Genomic DNA, 24,587 nt, shown 5'->3' on the forward strand with positions numbered 1-24,587 from the left:
ATTTAACTTTGATCACTAATATATTTTATTTAGGACTTTACATTGATATTCATAAGTGAAATTGGCCTGTAATATTCTTTTTCGTTCCACCTCTATTAGGTTTCAGTAATCAAAGTTATTCTTTGTTTACAGAAATCTTTGGAAGCCTTCCTTCATTTTATATACTCTGGAACTGGAGAAGTTCAAAACATCTGAATTGTACCTATATAAAGCGTGTATTAAAAATGCCCTAAAATGACTGGTATCCCCAGGTGCCACATGTCACCAAGGAATAAATGGGGCTGCTCTGGCCATTCAGAATGAGGTATCACCATGAGCAGCTCCGTAAGCCTTCCCGTCTCTGTGGAGGAATTTCTGCTGTTGTCTGCTAGAAGTATGGCATGGATGCCATTGTCCTGTGGGCTCTCGTAAGAGCCGGCTTCTTCACCCAGACAGAGGGGCTGGGCCGTTGGAGGATGCTGACTTCCTGCTCCTTTTTCCTACACTGTCAAAGGTTAGTTTAGTAAATGGGGAAATGATGGTTATAAGAAGGCAGCTGCACTCACAGCTACCCCATTTTCTTCCTGCTGTCACACTAGGAAATGCTTGGCAGAAAAAAATCTGGTGACTGTGGCAAAGGCCCAAGAAACCTCCTGCTTCAAACTTCAGCAGTCCGTCCCAGTTACTAACACACTCTGGTATTCTCTTTCTTATTCCTTGTTCTCCTGCCCCACTTCATCCTTCTACCCTACTCCCAAATATTAGGTGGCTGTTAAGTATTTTACTATCAAGTACTTAAAAAATACCAGCACTATAACTACGACCACCCTACACTTTTGAGTCGGATATTACTTCCAGGGTGAGTCTTTAACTTTTTAAGTTTCTGACAAACCAGGAAAATCAGGAAACCACAGTAACACCAAACATTAAAATTGGGTATGCAAGCATTGAATCACTGTATTTTATACATGAAACTAGTACTGGAATTTAAATAAAAACTTTTGAAAAATGTTAAAGTTGGAAGAGACCTTCGCGGTCCTTTACTCCTATTTTCTCATTGCACACCTGCACCTTATAGACTTTGGATGGTTTTAATTGGAACGGAGTTACTTGCACACCCCAGACCAAGGAAAAGTCTGCTTAGGCAGGCTTTCTCTTCAAATGAATGAGCAGATGTCCAAGTAAAAGGATCTGTGACAGGCACTCAATGGCTGTCAGAAGTCCCAGTCAGAATGCCATCCTATCCCACCTCACATATCCAACACCCGAAGACAGATCAAAAGACTTCTCTAATGAATAGGTTTTAGAGTCAGACAATTAATTCTAGGTTTAAATTCCAAACCTCATTAGCTCTGTGGCCATGAGCAAAGTGCCTGCCCTCTAAACCTTAGTTTTTTCATCTATAAAATGGGGATAAAAATACTTAATTTCAGTGACAGTTTTGAAAACATTTATTCAAATGAAATAATGTTTATATAAATAAGTAAGCATTCAGTATATGGTAACTCTATTATTACTGAAGATCACAAAGACAGAACAGCTACTTTATGTCTGTCCTTCCAACCTGAAAGAAAAGATCACTGCCCACTGTGGCAAACCCTATGGACCTTAATTTTGTCCATACATATACATACAACTTTTTCAACATTTTGCTGTTCTATAATGGCAGCAAACAAAACATTTGTAGTTTACTAAGAAATATCTACATATGATATCATATTCTCTTAAATGTACTTTCTAAAAGCTCTTCTATTAAATAATGATGGGAACAATATTTTCCTATCTCAACATTTCTAACAGAATTTTGTGCTCTTTAAATGCGCTGAACGGACTGAATTTTGCATGTTTTAAACATGCTGAACTTCTTGAATCCCTGTGTACCTATAAGTTTCCACACCTATCAGTCAATTCATGGACATTCTTGTTTCATCTAGATTCTCTCCATACATCTGGTCCCAAATGGAGTTCCTTTGAACGAAATACAGACATCTTATCATCCCATACATACAGATGTCAGTATGAATAAAAGATATATTATCAAAATGTAGTTACTTCAGTAAGGGGAGAAATGGTATAGAACTGTTTCTCAGTTTCCCAGCCTGTAGTGGCTGGGTAACTTTGGTGACTTTTCCCTTTCCCTGATGGCCTCAGACATCCACATCCTTCCCTCAAACTCCCAAAAGTCTTGCTTCTCTTGTTCTCAGCTAGACAATCAACTAAACCCCCTTAAAGGTGTTCACGGATACCTCATGTGTCTTCTGAAAGGCTTAAAAAGAACCTCTCCCCAGATTACCTACATTTTTAAAGGGGAAACAAAAGTTTGCAAGCTTTTAAGACCTAAAGCATACCCAAGAGAGAAGGCTGATCTGGGAGAAGAGAAGTCAGTCCCCTTCTCTGCCTCCCAATGCCAACTCTGGGCCTCGGGGCTGAATGTGAGGTGAGAAATGCTTGAGGGACAAAGTAGTGGAAACTGTTTTTCTGCCTGTCTCTGCTCTTGGCGGTCCTCTCAAGTTTATTTGAGACACGGGAGTGGCCAGCCCATCGCACAGTGGTGTTAAGACGAAAGTCACACACAATCAAAATTTCTTGCTTAAAATCTCCCAGGTGCAGAATGCCATGTTGAAGATGGGCATAGCTCCTGCAGAGACCAGGCAGCCAGCGCTGATATGCACTTTTGTCACTAGGACCGGTACCAGAGGAACTAGCTTGAGTTGAGAACAAATAAATATCTTTAAATGCTTAGTGCAGCAAGGTGCTTTCAATGTGATGAGGAGGCAGGAACTAAATGCCCAGGAAAGCAGCAGATTCACAAGCACTGGGGTCAAATGCCCAGAAAGCGAATGCAGAATGGCATTCACCACCACTACTTAAATTCTAATACTCTCGCATTCTCCACCCCCCCACCCCCCACCGCCCCGCCCCTCCACCCCAGCCTCACACTGGAAGGGTCTTAACCAGAACAACCCATCCGGTGGTTTCACAACTGTCTGCCTTCTGGGTTGTTCTCACCACTCCATCACTCACTCAACAAAGGAATGAACAGATGCCATGGCAATTTAAAAAATCTGAACCCTGACTGATGGGAAGATTTGTATTAGTATTAGCAAAACCATGATGAAAAGTCTTGGAACTAAAACAACTCTGACTCGTTTCCTGTTTGGATGTCTTATGTATTTAAGAGGTAACTCAGTCCTATTTAAAACAAAGCTCTTGATTCTCCCATCAACCTGTTCTTCTCCAATACATACTATGTCCTATAAAAGTCCTACTCCAGTCCTTTCCTTCTTCCCTAACTCAATAAACAGTATCTCCAAGTGACTCAAGTCATAAACCATGAAGTCATCTTTTTTTCACTTTCCCTCACTCCCATATTTGATCCTTCACTGTAAGCCCCGTTGGTACCATGTCCAAAGCATAATCTGTCCTTTTCTTCCCACCTCTACTGACTGCACCTTTCCCGAGTACACTTCTGCCCTCTCTCCCTTGGACTGCTGCAAGAGCCCTCTGTCTGCCGGCTTCCGTCCCTGCCCCTTGTCTCAGAGAAGCTTCTGGACCCTGATTTAAAGAAACAACCCCATCCTCCAAATACTCCATTATTGTATCACAGTATCTTGCTTTGGTATCCGCATGGTAATTATTACTATCTGAAAGTATTTTGTTTACATATTACCTCTCTCCCTCACCAGAATGACTTCTATTAGATATGGTGCTTTCTTAAAGCCTGGATCTATAAAATCTCTATATCTGGTTTCTACCATTCTTTGGGGCCATAAAATCAGAGAACTATACAACATTGCCTTGAACAGGGTGTTGATAATATTTGTTGGATAAATGAATGCATTTTTACTTTACTATAATCTTTAGTGTTCAATTAGAAAAAAAAGTACCTGATTGAATCTCTGGGCATTTTCCAGGATCTTCCTTTCTTCCTTCAGACAGTTATAGATAATCATAGACATCTGTATTGGGTCTTCCTGAAAATTATCCTAGATATCCGTTGTTAGAATAAAAACAAACTAAATTTCAGAATGTTTAAGCCATTGTATATTATAAATTGAATTCACTCCTATTCACTGAGAAGCCTCATCTTGTATTTATTAAATTCTATACAAGCTATTTTTGGTAAAGTCTAAATATTCTTTTTACAAATTACGACAAAAACTTCCAATCAGTGCAGATACGTAAATTATTTCTTGATTAAAAAATCAAGTATTTTCATACATGGTTCCTATAATATTTTTACTTTAATTTCTGTTGTTCTTGAGACCAATTATGTTCTGTTAGGATCTTGAGACCATGTAAATGGTACAGAAATTATCCATGGTATTTCTCAATTAATGTATCTACTGGTCTCTGCTTTGAATTAGATTAAAGATACTCTTTTCAGTTTTTGTATTTCTTTGTCAAAGCCAGTTTACAAAATACTGGCAATCACAGCTCTTTGTAACAGGCATGTTCAAGCCAAGTCTATAGGAGATCAAATTTCTATAAACTTAATCTGACTTCCCCCTGTCATTGGTACTATAAAATCATAGATATATTCACACAAAAAAGAAAAAGCTCCTAATTACCTAAGTTGAAGAGTTTGGTGACATGGTATGAAACAAGAAAATGCTAGCTTTCACCTCCATTGAAACAGAAAAGTTTCATTAATATAGAAATAAATATGGTAGCCAGGCTTAGGGGATACTGGGAGTACTTTTGAAAAAATCCTAAAACTTTGTAGCCCATTCTCTCCTGCCTGGGACTCTCTTCGACTTTCTCTTCCCTGGGAAGGTAATTCCTCCAAAAGCAAGGAAAGGTGGACTCCTAGTTCTAATTCACCAACTCAGTATCAGGCCTCAGGGTTATCAAACCTTTCCGAACTTATTCTTCATCTGTATACCAAGGACTCAGACTGGACTCATCACTAAATCTCCTTGGAGCTTTGACATGTTTCTATAGCCCACTGCTTTTAAAATGTAACCCTTTTTCTTGGGCTTAAATTTCAACAATTTCTAGCAAAACAAGGTTATAGCATCACATTTCTCTCAGAATTATTGATGCCTAACAGGTGATACACTTAAACCTGAAAATTCCTTACATGTTTACTAAATGAATTTGTATTTTACTTTGCTTATGCTATAAAATTATTAGCCATATAAAGGTAGTTTATTTACAGTCTCTGTAACTTTTAAAAATACCAACGAGTGCACGCTCAATAAACTGTTATATGAGCCTGGGAACATTTTGACTAAAACACAAAATCCAGGTCATACCTGAAGATTACGCTTGCTTTTCCTTATGTTATGCTGCAACAAAAAATTATTTTCCAAAGAAAAGCGACTGTATTGATCATCCAGCTGTGATAGGAGGTCATGAAAACGGATGGTGGCAAATGAAACATCATTAGCAGCATGCTCCCTAGGAGATTTGAAATTTATACATTTCATTTTAGAAACTACTTTAAACGTACAAAATAAACACTACTTTCCTTATTAAAATTATTAAAAAAAACAAATTTTAAGTGTGTTCTCAGGTTTTGCTCCTTCTTTTAAGACTGATGTTGCTTTCAGAACAGCAGTTTGTACAATTTTTCTTTTTTTTTAATTTTCTTAATGTTTATTTTGAGAGAGAGAGAGAGCACGTGCATGTGTGCACAAGTGAGGGGGTGCATAGAGAGAGGGAGACAGAAGATCTGAAGCGGGCTCTGCACTGAGCAGAGAGCTTCATGCAGGGCTTGAACTCATGAACTGTGAGATCATGACCTAAGCTGAAGTCAGATGCTTAACTGACTGAGCCACTCAGGCACCTCTAATTTTTCTGTTCTCTTTCTTTTTCTTTCTTTCTTTCTTTCTTTCTTTCTTTCTTTCTTTCTTTCTTTCTTTTTCTTTTTTTAGGGGGAGAGAGAAAGCATGAGCAGGGAGAGGGGCAAAGGAAGAGAGACTCTCAACGATGCTCCAAGCCCAGTGTGGAGCCTGATGCAGGGCTCAATCTCACCACCAATCTCACACCACGAGAGCATGACCTGAGCAGAAGTCAGGAGTCAGACACTTAACCAAATGAGTCACCCAGGCACCCATATACAATATATTATGCACAATTAGCTTGAAAAATTCTAGAACTCTAAATTGTGCACAAAACTCTTAATGCTAATTTCTGGAGGAAAAAAGACAAAAGGGGCCTTCACTCCATATTGTGAATACTTTTAAAACATTTAAAATTTTTGCAATCAACAAATGGTAAAATTAAAAAAAAAAACAAACCACGTATCAGTTTTTAGGGATATCCCCCTAATTTTATTACTTAGGAGTATGCATCATAATTAAATGGACAAAACAGCATACAGCATAAAAGTACTTAATGACTAATGAATTTAGCTTTGTAGAGACACATGCCATTTTTCAAACCAATACATTTTTCTGCAACAGTAGTCCCAAAGGTCACAGTGTGATTCATCTTTTAGTCAATGTTTTTCCAAGTCACTTAATCAACAAATTATTTTAAAAGCATAGAAAAACTTCGAGTGGGCTTTTCTTACCAGTCTTGCTTTTCTAGCCACTGTGCTAGGTACTGTCTGATTTCCATGGGAAAACTGTCATCATAGAGCTGGTGAACCTGTTCCAGGAATTTGGAGTCAAGCTGTTGAAGCTCATACCACTGAGACATCCTATAAGGAAACAGAACACAGGTTGTGAATGGAACACCATAGTTCCAAAGAAAGCACATCTAGCGTTATGCTTTCTTAAATATATATATTTTTTAAGTTTATTTATTTATTTTGAGAGAGACAGAGACAGTGTGAGTGGGGGAGGATCAGAAAGAGAGGGAGACAGAGACAATCCCAAGCAGGCTCTGCACCCCCGGTACAGAGCCCAACATGGTGCCCGAACTCATGAAGCCATGAGATCATGACCTGAGCCAAAACCAAGAGTCAGACGCTCAACTGACTGAGCCACCCAGGCACCTCTGCTTCTTTAAGTACCTTAACCCAAAACATAATTTGTCTCTGAGATATATTATTTAAATGGTGCTTATATTCTGAAACCTGTTTTTTACTGAGGTTTGGGAGTTCATATTTTTTTCTTCTCCAGAAAACACATCTTCAGGCTTTTGCTCAAATGTCAACATAAAAGGGAAACCCTTTCTGGGCACCTTTTTTAAACTGACATCACCTCTCACTTAGTCGAATACTATCCCTCTGCCCTGATGCATTTTTCTCCATAGCACTTACCACCATCTAACCTACCATATGCATACATATTTTTTTAATGTTTATTTGAGAGAGAAAGAGAGAGCATGCATATGTGTGAGCAAGCGGGAGAGGGGTAGAGAGAAATGGAAAGGAAAGGGAGAGAGAATCCCAAGCAGGCTCTGCACTCTCAGTGCAGAGCGTAACCCCAGGGCTCAGTCTCACAAACCGTGAGATCATGACCTGAGCTCAAATCAAGAGTCAGATGCTTAACCAACAGAGCCACCCAAGTGCCCCTATTGTCTTTTTTATTTTGATTACTGTCTGTTTTCCCCACACAAAGGGAAGAAATTGGAAGGTGGGTGGATTGTTCACCACTATATCTCCAGAATAGTGCTGGGTATATAATATGCCTTCAAAATGAATCTGCACTTTTATCAAATAAAACATGGAAAACATTATTTAATTACATTTGCTTTAGGACAAATCATAAGAACTTTCCACAAGCTGTCCTCTTAAAAATACAGTACATTTATAATTTAACTCAAAGAGTTTTAAACTGGTATTTTATATTTTGTGATTCATATGGTAAAATGAATTATTTTTGTCTTCTACCTTTTAAAAAAGATGTATTTTCTTTTTGGCCTACTACAAACAATAAAACTGGCATAACTCTTAATCTCAGTAATAATTTTTATTTTTATTTATTTTTTATTGTTTTTAATCAAAGGGCTTTATCCCTATGCTTTTTTTTAAATTAATTTTTAAAAATATTTATTTATATTGAGAGAGAGACACAGATTGTAAGCGTGGGACGGGCAGAGACAGAGGGAGACGCAGAATCTGAAGCAGGCCTCAGGCTCCGAGCTGTCAGCACAGAGCCTGACACGGGGCTCAAACTCACAAACTGCAAGATCATGACCTGAGCCAAAGTCAGACCCTTAACCACTGAGCCACCCAGGCGCCGCTCAGTAATAATTTTTAAAGACTGAAACAACATTGTGAAATATAATTTCAAACGATAAAGTAATACTACCTATTTGGATAACTGTGAGTCAGTTTTTGCACAGCAGTTCTAAGGAAATGAAAACAAAAACCTGATTTAAGGAAGTCCTCACATCTATGAGGAAAACAAAGAGCCTCTCATTACCACAGCGTAATTTAGGATTAGTGCACAGCTGGCAATATGCAGAGTGGGTATATATGAATCTTGTCTTCCCAGGCCTCTGAGGAAGGGTCTGGATTTTTAAGCAGGGTATGGAAGAGTCACGAGTCCTGGCTGGCCAGCACACATGGGCAGGCATGAAGTCATGTCTACTCCACGAATTTCCTTCCAAAGAAAAGTAAGGATATGGTGGGACTATAAAGATAGTTACCTTCACAAATCCCAGTAGAAATGGACACAAACCCACCCTTTTGGCACACCTGCTACAGGAATTTGATTTTTCACTTCAAATTAATTTTACCTGAGTGGGAGATTCCAAATCTGTGGCTCTCTCCCATCCTGCAAGGTGTTTAATAAGTATATGCCTAAAGTAAATAGGCTGGCCAGAGCGTCAGCCAGAGGGGGTACAGCACCTCTTATTACATGCATGACCTCAGGAAACTCACTTCCCTATCAACGGTGTGGTTGTTAAGACTGGATGAACTCATACAGACACAGCACCTGGCATGGAACAGGCAATTAACAAATTCACGTTAACAAATCTAGAAGCCATATCATCTTCTCACAAAACCTGTAACCAACACAAGGAGTGACATGATCATCCCCCAGGTACCTGGCTCAAATTCCAATGTTAGGCTGACTCCCCCTCTATAGTCTCAAGACCTTGGGTTGATTTCTGTGGCCTAGAAAGGGTTGTTTGGCTAGGGTCAGCCCACAGTGATCCCTGCAGTCTCCAAAGGCCTGCAACCCACACAATGGCTAAAATATGGTATATTATGTGAACTATTCACTTTGGGTTGGGCTGGGCCCTGTTAGGCCATCCAACCTGGCTAATCACTGTGGGGGGGCGGGATGTGGTGGTGGTGGGGGGGGGGGGAATGAGGCAGGAGGCAGATACCTGGGTTTGCAGAGGGATAAGTTTAGCCCAGTCCCCAAACACCCCTACCCCAAGCTGTCAAGCTGTGCGGTGGGCAGGAGCTAGGCTACCAGGGTGTGGGACATAGCCCATGCCTCTTCTGGGGTGTTGTTCCCTTCCCGTGTTCTGTGAGGAACCTCCTGTCTAGGAGCTTGTTCTTTGAAGGGTGCTGGACCCAAAGTGGCCACAGTCAAGTGCTCCCAGCCCATTGGCCTGATTATAGGGTCCTCACTTGGACAAAGGGGAACCACGCCCCACCTCCTTTCCCATCCCTTTGGATTTGTCACCATTTTGCACTCTCAATTTTTTTTTAATGTTTATTTTTGAGAGCGCAAGCAGGAGAGGGGCAGAGAGGGAAACACAGCATCTGAAGCAGGCTCCAGGCTCTGAGTTGTCAGCACACAGCCCGACGCGGGTCTCGAACTCACAAACTGTGAGATCATGACCTGAGCTGAAGTTGGATGCTTAACTGACTGAGCCACCCAGATGCCCCACCATTTTGCACTCTTAACATCTGCCAATAAAGATTGTCTATGCTAAAACAAAACAAAACAAAACAAAACACTCCAACACTATCTTTCAATCCAGCCTCCTGCTGTACACATAGACCACATCCCTGTCTTGCTCAAAACTTCTAGTTTGCCCACTCCTAGGCTGATTTGCACCCTTACCCTATTTTCATCCATTAACAGAGCAAATCATTCACCAAATTCTCTATAGTGTTTTGGCTATGCCCACCATTTTTACTTTGCTCCAGCTGTCACTCACCCTTGAAAACAGCCTCCCCACAAAGTTCTGCCTCTCTAAATCCTACCGGCATTCAAAGGTAGATACGGTGCCCCCTCTTCCTAAAGCTAAGACCCATCCAGAGACAGCTTTCTTTGACTTGTGCCTCACTGCATTCTGTACCCTCTATTAGACCATCAGTTCCTTATTAACCTCTATGATTTCTCCCCTGCATAATGTAAGTTTCAGAGTTGCTGGGACCATGTCTTCTTACGCTCTTTTTGTTTAAGCATTCTCTGTACATTGGACGGTGTCCTGCAGACAGTATGTACTAAGTTTGAATTAAAATCTGGTATATTTCATAGTGAATTAGAAAGTAAAGGGCCAACCATATTATACGTCACCAAGTTTGAGTTCTGCATCCTCATTAAGCAGCGGTAGCATACTGGATTGTGCTGGAGGCTCATCTTATTTCTGTCCCATAAAAACAACCTCTCCAACTTACACAAACAATATCCAACGCAGTCAACCATATATATATATATATATATATATATATATACACACACACATATATATATGCACATATATATATACACACACACACATACACACAAACTCTTCAGTATTAGACACAATTTTTTCAAAGACTAATATGGGGGTTTGCAGGAACTTTTATATTCCTGAAAGACATTAAGTTCCTTCCCAACGCAGGGCCCGAACTCACAAACCAGGAGACTGTGACCTAAGCTGAAGTCCAAAACTTAACTAACGCTTAACCGATTAAGCCTCCGGCGTCCCTACATTCCTTCATCTTCAAACACAGATGCAGGGGTGCCTGGGTGCCTCAGTCCCTTGGGCGACTGACTCGGGCTCAGGTCTGATCTCACCGTTAGTGAGTTGGAGCCTGCGTGGGGCTCTGTGCTGACAGCTCAGAACTTGGAGCCTGCTTCAGATTCTGTGTTTCCCTCTCCCTCTGATCCTCTCCCACTTGCACTCTGTGTGTGTTAGTCTCTCTCCCAAAAATAAACATTAAAAAAAATTAAACATAGAATCAGAATTAAATTTCCAAAATTATGCGCTCATTCATTTGCTTCCATGAACAATTACTGACCTGTCACCTTGTGTCCCAGCAAGGGGCTAAGGATCCAACCCAAACAGCAGCTATTCACGTCAGATGCCAAGACTGTTGGGTTTGCATGCACAGGATGTGAGCGTCTAACCTAGACAGCTCTCCAAGGATGGCACGCGGCAAATGAAAACTTTTCTGTGAAAAGAAGAAAACATGACTGTGGTGGAAAGGGGCGGGAAGGAGGAAAAGGTGGAGGTAAACGGGGAAATGTAGTGTTTTATGTGGGAAAATTCTATTTCAGAAGACATCTTTACTGCCAGAGCACGACTGCCAGGAACAATCGAGTTGTCACCAAGAACACCTGTGATAGTGGGTACGCATTCTTTCCGGGATGACGGATTCACCTGCAAAGCCCGTCCTCTCCGTCCGGCTACCAGGCCCCGACAGGGCGGTCCTGGCATATCACACCCCGGCACCCGGAACCTCATGCCTACTCACTCTGAGCGCTGGGTCGGGCAGCAGTGGGCGGAGGCGCAGCAGTGCTGCCTTTCCCGGGCTCCCGGGTCACCTCTACTGGGTCTGGGGTCTAACGGGCGTCGTCCCGGGTCCGGCGGAGCCACTCCGCAGACTCCGTGCAGGAAAACGAAAGTACCAGCTGGGAGAAAAGACTGCACCCGGCGCCCCGCCTTCTTCCGCTTCCGCCAATCACCGAGAGGCTGCTGCAATCCGCCAATCGGACGTGGCTGTTCCGCGGGCGGGCTCTCTCCCCTCCGGAGCCGCCGCTCTGCCAGCCCGCGAGGTCCTTCCCTAGTCTTTGAGCCGAGCCCCGCGGTGGGGGTTGGTTGACGTGAAGCTTCCCCTGTGTGTTGCAACTCGGCGGACTGCCGGTTACCTCTAAACATTTTAGAGAACAAGTAAAAGGAAGTCTGTATTTGCAGAGGCCCAAACTTGAACCCAAGACAAAGGACACAGGTGGGGACGTTGTCTTTCTAGAAGCAAAGTTTAGCAGCTGACCTGCGTGTTGTTGAGCCCGGGGCGGGGGGCGCTTTTTCTGTCCTCACCTTACTGGACCACTCAGAAACAGTTGGCGTCTCCATTTCTCAACATTTTCTCCATGGCCATGCAACGACATCCTGCTTGTTTCTTCCCACCTCTCAGGCACACTTCTTCATCTGTGCTTCACTCCACTGCCAAACCGGTCAGTGTTAAATGTTGTCAGGGTCCAGATGTTGGTTAGCTTTACCTACATTTCTCACACTGTCAGTGATGATCTCACCCACAACTTCAGTTTCCCTCTAGATGTGAAGGGCTTCTACATGTGGATTCTGTCCACACCTCTCCTGTAAGTTTCACACATGTGTATAGTCTTCACTGGACTTAACACATGGATGTCTAGTAAACTCTGCAAACTAGTTCTATTCAGAACCAACTCATCATCTTTCTCTTCAAAACTGCCACCTCCCTTTTTTTTTTTTTTTTTTTTTACCTAGAGTTAGCATGTGTCAGAGAGCTAGGAGTCATCTTTGACATTGCCTTCTCCCTCACCCCCCACACCTGGTCCTCCAGCCTTGCTGATTCTTCCTGTTAAACATTCCTCAAGTCTCATCAACTTCTTTGCAACTCTTATACCATCTGCACTTTTTTCTCATTTGGATTATTGCGGTAGATTCCCAAATGGCTGCTTCACTTAAGCTCTTAATTCCACCCTTTTTTAAAAGTTCATTTTTGGGGCGCCTGGGTGGCTCAGTCGGTTGAGTGTCCGACTTCAGCTCAGGTCACGATCTCACGGTCTGTGAGTTCGAGCCCCGCGTCGGGCTCTGGGCTGATGGCCCAGAGCCTGGAGCCTGCTTCCGATTCTGTGTCTCCCTCTCTCTCTGCCCCTCCCCCGTTCATGCTCTGTCTCTCTCTGTCTCAAAAATAAATAAACGTTAAAAAAAAAAAAAGTTCATTTTTTTTTAGTAATCTCTATACCCAACCTGGGGCTTGAACTCACAACACTACGATCAAGAGTCACATGCCCTACCACCTGAGCCAGCCAGGCACCCTGCTCTTAATTCCCTTTTAACCCATTCTTCTAGAACAGTTTGAGTGATTTTCTTTTGGATTTCAAAGCAGAGCATGTTTGGCAACTTGAAAAATCCCATGATGACTTCTTTTTAACGTCTATTTATTTTGAGAAGGAGAAAGTGCATATGTGCATGTGTGCCTGCACCTATGAGGTGGAGGGAGGAGCAGAGAGAGAGGGAGAGGGAGAAAGAATCTTAAGCAGGTTCCACACCCAGCGCAGAGCCCAATGCAAGGCTCAATCTCATGAACCATGAGACTATGACCTGAGCCAAAATCAAGAGTCAGACGCTGAACCCACTGAGCGACCCAGGTGCCCCGTATAAATTCAAAATTCTTAATAGAGCGTACAAAGCCCTGGTTCCACTATCACTTTCTCTAACCCCATCTTGTGCCACTCTTTCCTTTCCATACTTCAGCATTTTTGTTTTTCAAATATGCCAAGCTCTTTCCCCAAACTCAGGACCTTCTCACCAGCAGTTCTCCATTTGGAAAGTTACTTGGGGCAACATCCCCTTCCCCCATCCTCTTTTCTGGCTAACTCATCTTTTATGTCCTAGCTAAAAACTCAGCTTAAATGCCACTCCCCCAGGTAGGCATCCCTGAGTCCAGCCTAGATTAGATCTTGGAAGGTATGCCCATATGATAAATTGACTCCTTGAAGCAGATGGAACTGGAATAATAAGGCAACTTCAGGTAGGAAAAGGATCTAAATAATTTTCCAGGGATGTGTTTATACATGTGTCTATTATTTTTCTCTTCCCACATCTATATACTTCTTCTTGTCACATATTCACTGACCTGTGATAACAATGACCCTTGTTACCAAAGTAGCAGCCTTCTGTAAAAAGAGGTGCCAGTCCACTGTAAAAAGGCTTTCCCCTCCTACTCACCTGCAGAAGGGCCCAGACCATGTTTGAGTAAATGTGACTCTAGGAAGTCAGCACTTATTATCAAGTTCTGTGGGTGTCTCCTTCCCTGTGCCTTTATCCTCCTTTGTTTTACCATCATTGACCATACTCTGTAGCTCTCATCACTTCAGCACTGGAATGTTACCATAGGTACCAGGTACACCACCTTCTTCCCATCCCTTTCTTCTCCACTATATTTGCCAAATTAAGTTCTCTAAAACTTTAACCACACTGATACACTTAATCCATGCTCAAAGGCCTTGACGGCTCTTACTGCATTTATGATAAACACAAACTTTGTCTACTAGTCTGGATCTTCCACAGAATGTCCTCACTTTTCTTTCCAGTCTTGTCCCCCACTGTCCCATTTACCCAACTAAACTCTATTCCCTGTTTCCCCCCGCCCCCATCCAAGGTTTTAATTTTCCTGTTTCTGTCCCTTTGCCCATACCATTGACGAGTACTGCACAAAGTAAATGGCATGTCCTGCCCCTTAGTCACTTTACTTATGAAATCTTTACCCAACTTTTTTTTTTTTTTTTTTTTTTTCACCCAACTTTTAAAACTAAGCCGAAATCCTGTATTCTCCTTCTGGAACCACCTCAGACTGTGCTGATTAATCTTGTCTCTGAAATAACCTGATATATAAGTGTCTCTATTTATGTTGACAGTCACCACACACTCCCTATATAATGGTTTTGGAAGTGTCCAAGTCTTATTCCCTCTAAGATTCTAAGTTCCTGGAGGGCAAACTATATGTATTTTGTAAGTGTGATTATTTAATATGCCGACTGATGAAAAAGCAGCCAAATAAACCAAACCAACCAAATAAACAAACAAAAACTAGAGAGTCAGAAATACAAGACCCAAATGTGTGATGACTCCCTTAGAACAGTCAGTTTAGGAAACTCTATCTCTATATCAACAGTGTCAACTTTGCAAAAGACACAAATCTGGAAAAAAAATAAAAAAGCTAATACCATGTTCGGTAAATTGCCTTATTTTCATTTTTTTTCTTTCCCTTCCCACTCCTTGCCTCAGTTCACTTTGGCCTTGACATGCTGAGTAGTGGAATATAAGCAGATGTGAGGCACAGTCCAACCAACCTGAGACTTTGAATGGTCCATGTGATTGACTTGTCCTTATATGCTCCTTCTCTGCTCTAGGAGATGTCAGGCTCAAGCAGCCACTGCTCCTCCGGGTTGAGTCCTAGAAGAAACGCTGCGTGGAGCCCCCTCACCCACCCCCGAATGTACCAGAACTGGTCTAGCCTAACCACATACCCATGAGTAAGACGTGTTTGTTTGTTGTCATTGTTGTAAGCCCCTGAGATTCCCTCTCCCTCCACTGAAATAACTGACTAATTCACAGATGACAGAATCAAAAGTCTAAATTATCTTGGGGTAGAATGTTGCTGTGCTGAAACCAACTGGATAAAACTTGAAACAGTAAATGCAAAGACGTGTATTTGAGTTTAAAAAAAAAAAGGCAACAAATGACAGGGTACTCTTTGCTGCCAGTGCCCAGCTTCTGAATACCTTTCCATGTTGTATCTGGTAAGTCACAGCAATCAATCAGAAATGGCAGGTAAGATAAAACTTATTATTTGCCATCCCTCAACTGGCATTTATTTAAAGGACAAAGATGGTGAGGAGTCCAGATGCCAGATTTTATTATTTTTTTTTATTTTTAAATGTTTATTTATTTTTGAGATTGAGAGAAAGAGACAAAGCGTGAAGAGGGGACGGGCAGAGAGAGAGGAAGACACAGAATCTGAAGTAGGCTCCAGGCTCTGAGCTGTCAGCACAGAGCCCAACACAGGTCTCGAACCCCCAAACCGAGATCATGACCTGAGCCAAAGTGCAACGCTTAACCGACTGAGCCACCCAGGAGCCCCTAGATGCCACATTTTATGATGAGTTATTGAAAGCACTGTAGTAACTCATAAATTCCCATGATGATACAGTGGAAAGATTCTTAGAAACCATCCCAAACCTCCTATTTGAAGCAAATTTATTTTTGCTTGGGGAAGTCATCAAGACAGTATCATTCCTCTTCTTTTTTTTCTAATTTTTTAAAAAGCTTATTTATTTATTTTGAGAGAGAGAGAGAGAGAAAGAGAGAGAGAGAGAGAGAGAGAGAATGAATGAGCAGGGGAGGGGCTGAGAGAGAGGGAGAGAAAAAATCCCAAGCAGATTCTGCACAGAGCTCAATGCAAGCCTCGAAGTCACAGACTGTGAGTCCATGACCTGAGCCAAAACCAAGAGTCAGACATGTGACCAACTGAGTCACCCAGCTGCCCCATCATTCCTATTCTTCATTCATCCCTTATATTTCCAGTCGCTCAGTTCTATTTATTTAATTATATCTACAATAACTAGTAATATAAAGAATACAGTGCAGCCTACAAACCAAGGCAAAAAGATATTATCAGTTATATAATTCTCATTAGAATTAATTAGGAAGGATGTTTTGGTAGATTGTTTTCAATAATGGCCACATGATCCTCTTCCTCTTATGCACTCATTTGCAATGTGACTCTGTAGCTGCTTCCAGCAAGAGGCAGGGATGATTCTCCCACCCCTCATATCTGGGCTGACTTGTGACTTGCTTTGACCAATATTGCACAGCAGATGTGACATTGTGCCATTCTGAGCCTGGGCCTCTGGGGCCTCACAATACTCCATTCCACAAACCCTGCCCTGCCTCCAAGGCAAGTCAGCCTAGCCTGCTGCAGCACAAAAGCCCACGCAGAACACCACTGAGTCTGCAGCTGTCAGGGCTTAGGCCTCAGGCAAGTAAGACAGCAAGATCAGAGATCTGACCCAGATAAGCAGAACTGCCCAGTCTACCAAAGACTCACAGGCAATGATAAATGGTTGTTGTTTTATTCCCCTCTGAGTTTTGGGGATAGTTTGGTTTGTTACGTAGCAATAGATCATGGATACAGATCTTATGGGGGAAAGCAAAGCATCCTACTACCGAATTAGAAAGTGGATTTCTCAGGTGGTGCAGGACCATTGTCCTGCAATGAAAAACTTACTCCCTCTGTGTTTTGTCTTTATGGTCTTGGCCTGTCTCAAAATGGCAACTATAAATCTGATGAAAAAAATCTATAGTACCATATTGCATTTTAGGCATATTTTTCCAATGTTGTAGTAATGTTGGTAACTGAGATATCTAATTGTAGGAATTACACTTCATCAGTAGGAATTACACTTCATTGGTATAAACCATATTTGTTAATCTGTTAATATAACAGGATTAAAATAAAGGATTTCTAAACTTTTTTTTAAAGTTTATTTTCAAGACGGGGGGGAGGGGCAGAGAGAAGGAGACAGAGGATCAGAGGTGGGCTCCACACTGTCAGCTCAGAGACAGATGCAGGGCTCTGTGGGGCTAGAATTCATGAACCATGGATCATGACCTGAGCTGAAATCAGATACTTAATGGGGTGAACCACCCGGGTGCCCTCAAAATAAAAGATTTCTAAAATTCCCAGTAATTCTCTGGATTTTTGATACTCATATGCTAGAATATGAAAGTTATGCTTTCAAAGATTATTTAGTTACATTGGAAAATACCCACGTATAAAATTAAATTAAAATGCAGTATAGAGGGACGCCTGGGTGGCTAGTCGGTTGGGTGTCCGACCTAGGCTCGGGTCATGATCTCACCGTTCAGAGTTAGAGCCCTCCATTGGCTCTGTGCTGACAGCTCAGAGCCTGGATCGAGCCTTTTTCGGATTCTGTGTCTCCCTCTCGGTCTCTGCTCCGCCCCCACTCGTGCTCTATCTCCCTCTCAAAAATAAATAAACATAAAAAAAATTTTTTTTTAATGCAGGATAGAAAACATAGAAGGTATTATCCTATTGCTATAAGAACATGTAGAAATGTAAACACATAGAAATAGAAAGGGAAAAAAGGAGAGAAGGAAGGAGGGAAAATATTTGAAAGTGTTTTAAGTTTCTGGGTGGTGGGTTACTATATAATTTTTTCTTTTTTTCCCCCTACAAATGTCTATAGTGAGCATTCATCATGCAAACACCGTCGTGAACAGCTTTTGAAGTCCTGTGCTTTCTGGAGAGCAGCCCATGCCTGCCCAGGATGCGGTATACTGGGAGGTGCAGGTAGTCCGGCTCTTTGAAATGTTTCCAAAACAGCCGGCCCGGCGCGCGGCGGGAGGGACTCGGCTGCTCAGAAGAGCCGCCCCACGTGCTTTCGGGGAAACGGCCCGGGAGCGAGAAGGAGCAGAATTGGGAGGAAACCGAAAAGCGAAAGTCTAGAGAGTCAGGGAGTAGTGCGCAGGCGCGGCCCGGGGTTTTCCCGCAGTCTGGTCGCCTGGTCAGCGGTTCCTTCCCACAGCCTCCGGGAGGAAGGAGGCGGGATCCGCACGCTAGTGCCAGCACCAGCCCTGCCACTTGCCCTACGCCATTCCGGTCGGCAAAGTCCTTACAGTAGTGGTCCTGGACTAGATGAAAGGCCGAGGCGGGGGGGTGGGGGGGTGGGGGGGTGGGGTGGGGGTGCCCGCGGTGCCCGTTAACTTGGGAAGGAGGAAGGAGGGAGGGGAATGTTTTCTAACTCCTGAAGGTGCTGGAAACCTTACTCTTCCCACTTGCATCTTTTCATTCTTCCCTTGGCCTGGAGACGACCCGTTTTCCTCCCTGTCTTCTTTCTACACAGTCTGCACGCGTGCTAACTCAGACCCTGTTTTCCAAGCTCTGACCTTCACCCAGCTGGTGTGAAGGTGAAGTTGAAGGGCTGGCTGGCTCTTTAGGTGTCCCTTTGCAGTTATCTGCAAAAGGGGCTTTTCTTTTTCTCCTGGGATTTTCTTGCACCCCCACCCCCCCACCCGCCCTTTCCCTTATGGTGATTATACCAGAAGGAGTGGGGGAGAAGTATAATGGAAGAGCTCCAGCACCAGCACCAGCAAAGAGCCATAACTACGTAGGGTGATACAGGGACCAACCCAGGACCTCCAGTGTGTGAGGGTATCCATCCTACTGTACCATAGACTCCAGTCTCATGGGAGAGTGAGCACCGGTCCCCATGGGGACCAGTAAGTGTTCCTTACATAATTCCCACAACACGAATGAACGTTTATCTTCCCGTTAGAAGGACAGGACAGGCTGGGGAGCCTGGGTGGCTCAGTGGGTTAGTGACCGACTTCAGCTCAGGCCATGATCTCCCCATTCTTGAGTTCAAGCCCCACATTGGGCTCTGTGCTGACAGCTCAGAGCCTGGAGCCTGCTTCAGATTCTGTGTCTCCCTCTCTCTCTACCCCTACCCTGCTGGCAGTCTGTATTTTTCTCTCTCTTAAAAATAAACATTAACAAAAAATTAAAAAAAAAAAAAAAAAAAAGGACAGGGCAGGCTGTACAATTTGCAGGACCCAACAGTAGGGCATTAAATCAAGCATGGAGCCCTTGTGAGTGCTGGCTCTGTGCAACTGCTCAGGTTGCACCACCACGAAGCTCCTAGTCCAGGAATTGAAGCTGAATTTTTCTGTAGAAACCTTGTTATATATTTACTTGAAACAAATGAAAACTTCAGTATAATGAAGAAACAAAAATAATACCACCACTCTTTCCTATAGCACTTGTAATAAAATCCACAGCCTTCGGCTTTCCCTCCAGACTCCTACATGATCTGGTCTTAACCCTCTCTCCTACCCATGTTGCCCCGGTCACTCCATGTCTCCCCATGCTCCACTCCTTGTGGCCTCCCTCTTTTCCTCAAGCACTCAAGATTTTATCAGCAGGGGTCTTATTTAGGTACTGTTCTTTTAGGATGCTGTGTTCCTGACTGCGTCTATGAACTTGCTCCTTCTCATTCTTTAGGTCTCAGATCAAATATCTCCCCAGAGAGACCTTCATTGACCACTTCTTCCAGTTACTCTAGTCTTCATAGCACTTATTAAATCTCTCGTTTATTATTTGTCTGTTTTCATCTCTCCTCACAACAGGAGGGACTTTGTACTGTGACAGTCTGCCTGCTCCCAGGTTCCGTGGAAGAATTAAGCCTAATGCTCTGAGGCATCTGTGTATGAACTACTGTCTGTCCTATATACCTCAAAGGGCACTGCGTACCATCCTTGGGTCAACTGAGAAAATAGTCAAGCTAATTACTTACTGTGTCTTATGGTTCAGATGGGAAACTCTAGTTGAGAAAGGCAGTCCCTGATACACAATCTCAGTATTTTTATAATATACATTTTTTAACGAGTGCATAATACCATCAACCAACACCGGAATCAGGAATCACAGGTTAATTCAACCATTCAGATCTCAACACTGGCTCTAGACTTCTTGAGCTAGAATTGAGGGGAGGAGAATAAAGGACATGTGTACTCTGAAAAACTCCCCAAAGGATTTTAATGAGAGCACCACTGTTCGACATCCTTATCAACCTCTCCCTCATCTCCACCCTGTCTAGACAGCCTCTAGGGTTCTTCCCATTGACAGCAGTCTGTGAGGCATCTAACTGGATGACTGTCAAGCCTAATGTAAGAGTGTTGTGTAGGGCTTTCCCCAGGAGTAGTAAAGGCAATGAGTTTAATGAAGGCAGAGTTAAGGGGAACTTTCAAGAGCACTTGGTTCATCTATGGATGAACAGAAGTCTGGGATGTTAGGCACGTACGTATAAGGTTTCTAAATTAAAGAGAAGTTAGAATAAGCAGATAATCAGACAGTTTTATCCAGAGCATTTCTACAGAGTTTGGAAGTTATGAGTGAGGTGAAGTAGAGGGAAGTGATGGCAAGCATGTTTTGGTTACTAAATTTGAAGTATAATATTAGTGACTGTCCCATAATTTTAGAATTTGGAAGGTTGTATGGAGAATTCTAGCTTAGTCTTGCAGGCAGGTCAAGGAGCAATATAAAGAAAGGAACTAATTACTGTCTTCTATGTGTTCAAATATTAAATCATTAACAAATATTTATTAAGAGGCAGAGACTACACTAGATTTTAGGGATATAACTGTTAACAAAACCTTGGTCCCTGTCCATAGAGAGTTTGCTTAGAGTCTAATGAAGAGGACAGCTAATATGCCTTTACAACAAGGTTGATAGGAACGGTGCTGGGGGATCTGGAAGCATGATGTGACCTGGGGTCATTCACATGTGCACATGGGGAGTGTGGGGGCAGAAGGCTTTCTAGAATCCTCAGGATGTATGAACATTATCCAGGTAGCAAGGTGGATAAGGTGGGGTTGGAGACTTGAGAAGATGCAGTGGAGGGAGGCAGGAGAGCACCTGGGCCATCAAAGAAATGGAGAGTAGCACAGTCTTGTGGGTGTATGTTTTGGAGAGTGAGAAGCCATTGTTGGGGGAGGTGATGAGAGAGGAGTTGAAGACTAAGAAGAGACTAAATAATATATGACTTTGGAAAGATCCCTTGAGAATTATGGTCATCATCCCAGAGTTGGGATTCTTAAATTTTTGTGCCACGGCCCCTTCAGCAGTCTGATGAAGCCTATGAACTCCTGCAAAAAATAATATTTTTAGTTGAATAAAAGAAAATACATGAGATTAAATGGAAAAGCAACCACAGTGAGATGCGGATATCAAAATATTAAAACCAACTTTGTGATATAGTGATACAAGTGCCTCTTTGTTAATGGCATTAAATAGGCTCTAGCAGTGGGTCTGATGACAATTTCAAAATTGTGCTTAGCATAAGAAATATTTCGAGATAATTGTAACAACTCTAATGTGAGAAAAAGGTGCGGGTTATGGTTTGTTGCCTTTATTCATAATTGAAGAAAATTCTAAGTTTCAGTTAGAAGTCTGTGAAAACTCTTTTGCCATCCAAACTCATGAATACCCCAGGTAAGAACTGCTAATCCAGAGCACCAGAAACCATTTGAAGGTTATAAACAGAGGGTAAAATGATCTGATTTATTTTTTTTGAGTAGGCTTCACACACCCAGCGTGGAGCCCAATGTGGGGCTTGAACTCACGACCCTGAGATCAAGACCTGAGCTGAGATCAAGAGTGGGACTGAGCCACCTAGGCACCCCCTGATTTATTTTATTTATTTATTTTTATTTTTATTAACATTTTTTTAATGTTTATTATTCTTGAGAGAGGGAGAGAGAGGGCTGGAGTGGGGGAGAGAGAGGAGACACAGAATCTGAAGCAGGCTTCAGGCTCTGAGCTATCAGCACAGAACCTAACATGAGGCTTGAACTCACAAGCCATGAGATCATGATCTGAGCCCAAGTAGGACAACTTAACCGACTGAGCCACCCGGGTGCCCCTCCCTGCCCCCAACCCCCAATTTATTTTAAACAGAGCTGTCTGCCTACATAGGAAGCTGCATGGAGTTGTTTGTTGTATTTAAGGATGTTGCAGAGAATGTCCTTACTCATGTTTTTCTAGCGTCCTCTTTGTGAGGACTCTGGTGGAAATGTTCTTACAGTGGTAGCTACACAGCTGTATGGGCTTGTCAGAAAAGGGTGAATTGTATTATATTATACTTAAATAAGCCAGATTAAAAAATGCAGTCAAATCAATGAATGCTCATGGTCAATTTGAAAAAAAAAAAAAAGTATCTGTGAAAAATTGGAGTGTGCACAGAGGCAGTTTGCTAAGTCCAGACTACACTTATCTGCTGTTGGAATATAGCTCTGATTGGTTTGACCTCTACTCTGTTCCTTCTTCTGCAGGGAGTTCTTGGGCCTCCTGAACATGTAAAGAAAAATCCCTTGGGTTTGCCAGAAGCATACTCATTCTTTATGGGTCTCTGGGGGGTCTTCCTTGCCACCTGAAGACTTTGAGGAAATCCACTGACAGCTGCCTTCTTTCAACATTATAGACAAAGGCATTGATATTTGGGACAATTGGTCAAAATGAGTCTATATGAAAAAGAATTTGCAAAGGGTTTAGCAAAATGGACGTCTGTGATTGGTCTGGGATGGGTGAAGGGAGAAGTGAAAATATGATTCAATATTTAAAAAATAAATCTACACTTTGTTTCATTAAATGCTACTTATTTGCTGCCGCCAGTTGTGAAAAAAAAATTTTTTTGAGGGAGGATTTGTTGGAAGTGTGGTCTAAATTCCCTTCCCATTCATTGCACTTCACCTCATGTGGCACACACCTTGCCCTGAACTAAACAGGGATATCCAGGAATACCCTGCCAAAATCCTGTTACTCTCACAAACATGATTTCTGGAATGTAAGACTCACACTCTTGGGAACTAATTCTATACTGGGATCAAGAGCTTGGTTTTGATTTTCTGAACCGAAAACAGGCACTTGTTGAACTCTTATTCTTACTACATTGCCTCTGTTTCTATTATAGGGAGCAAACTACAGATGTCCTTGCATTATCTACCCTCAAATAACAATGATGATTGAGATCATACATGAGACCTTGGCATTCTGCTACCAGGCTCTATCTTAGGCAGTTTCTAAAAATTTTGCTGAATAAGAGTGCATAATACTTTTAATACATTCCAGGGAATGAAAAGCTTCTGAAACCTTTTTTAGCTTCTAAATCCAATTGTTTAAGAGTATTTCCAGGTAGATTTCCTGGAGATTACTTCTTTAAGGTTTACGATGGTTTACTCTAATGTTGCTGCCAATTGATATATTTGAATTTCAGAAAATGGGGCTTATGGAAGAGAGACTGGGAGAATGCACCTCAAGTTAGCCTGATGGTCTTCCATCCAATAGACACCTTGACCATAAGAGTACTATTCAGGAGCTTGCATAGGAATAAGGGAACTGGCCTTGGGGCAGGTGCAGAGCTTGCCTCTCAAAGAACAGTATAAGATCCAGTCGGGCGCATGTGAGTGGGTATAAAGGATGAAATTGGTAAGATGGACTCTCTTTAAGAGAGAATACAGGTTATATTAAAACCTTTTTTTTTTCTTCTTTGTAACCTTTTCCATTACACATTAGCCTCTCTCTGTGTGGCTTGCCTCAGGAATAAAAGGTGGGCAGAAGAAGTTACAGAGAGATCCTCCAGAGGGAATGGTCATCTCTGATTCTGCAGTCAGACCTCACCTTGAACACCAGCAACAAGATTTTTTGTAGTTGGTCATGGCAGATGTCTTGGTATTGTGACTTCCTCACCTGGTTCAACAACTTCCCTAGGGCTTATAGACATAGAGACCTCTCCAGGTCTTGGGTATTGGGGGATCCTGCATTAGTAACTAAGGGCAGTATCTGGGCAATGTCACCACTAAAGCAAGGCAAGGATCAGAAAAGATCTGCAGCTTATATACTTGTATTAGCATCCAGTAAAACCCCTCTCCTCCCTCATCACCGGAGAAAACTGAAGGGATGGAACTTCTCTTCATCCTAAACTGCTTTCCCAGACTCAAGTTGGATTCATGGGACTGGAGACTCAGAGCTGGAAAGGATCATAGGACTCACCTAGTCCAAGCCCTTCTAGAGCCCTTGTTTCATGAGATTTTTACCTCTGTACCTACTTTCAGTGCAATTTACCTGAGACTACCACCACAGAATGATACTGAATTCCTTCCCCTAAGGAGAGGTCGTCCCCGGCAGTGGTACCAACAGCTGTAAACCCCAAAGTTGGGACAGTATTGACATGGCAATCACGAGGCTTCAT

At 42.5% G+C, this 24,587-nt stretch overlaps 1 protein-coding gene and 1 long non-coding RNA gene across 2 annotated transcripts in view; one reads left to right on the forward strand and one right to left on the reverse strand.

The window, feature by feature from the left end:
- Positions 1-11,668, reverse strand: part of STAT1 (signal transducer and activator of transcription 1) — a 41,266-nt gene extending 29,598 nt beyond the window's left edge. The window contains exons 1-5 of the mRNA XM_007094693.3: positions 11,528-11,668; positions 11,072-11,224; positions 6,500-6,628; positions 5,238-5,382; positions 3,867-3,965 (exon numbers count right to left, since the gene is read on the reverse strand). Of these exons, the coding sequence (XP_007094755.1) occupies positions 3,867-3,965; positions 5,238-5,382; positions 6,500-6,627 (372 nt within the window). The 5' untranslated portion in view covers position 6,628; positions 11,072-11,224; positions 11,528-11,668. The remainder of the gene's footprint in view (positions 1-3,866; positions 3,966-5,237; positions 5,383-6,499; positions 6,629-11,071; positions 11,225-11,527) is intronic.
- Positions 11,669-11,813: 145 nt separating this feature from the next.
- LOC122240983 lies at positions 11,814-23,440 on the forward strand. Its single transcript, XR_006220857.1, has 4 exons — positions 11,814-12,001; positions 15,171-15,293; positions 18,030-18,133; positions 22,672-23,440. It is a non-coding gene; the product is annotated as an uncharacterized LOC122240983 (long non-coding RNA).
- Positions 23,441-24,587: the final 1,147 nt, after the last annotated feature.

Source organism: Panthera tigris, chromosome C1, assembly GCF_018350195.1.
Source record: "Panthera tigris isolate Pti1 chromosome C1, P.tigris_Pti1_mat1.1, whole genome shotgun sequence".
Lineage (NCBI taxonomy): Eukaryota > Metazoa > Chordata > Mammalia > Carnivora > Felidae > Panthera > Panthera tigris.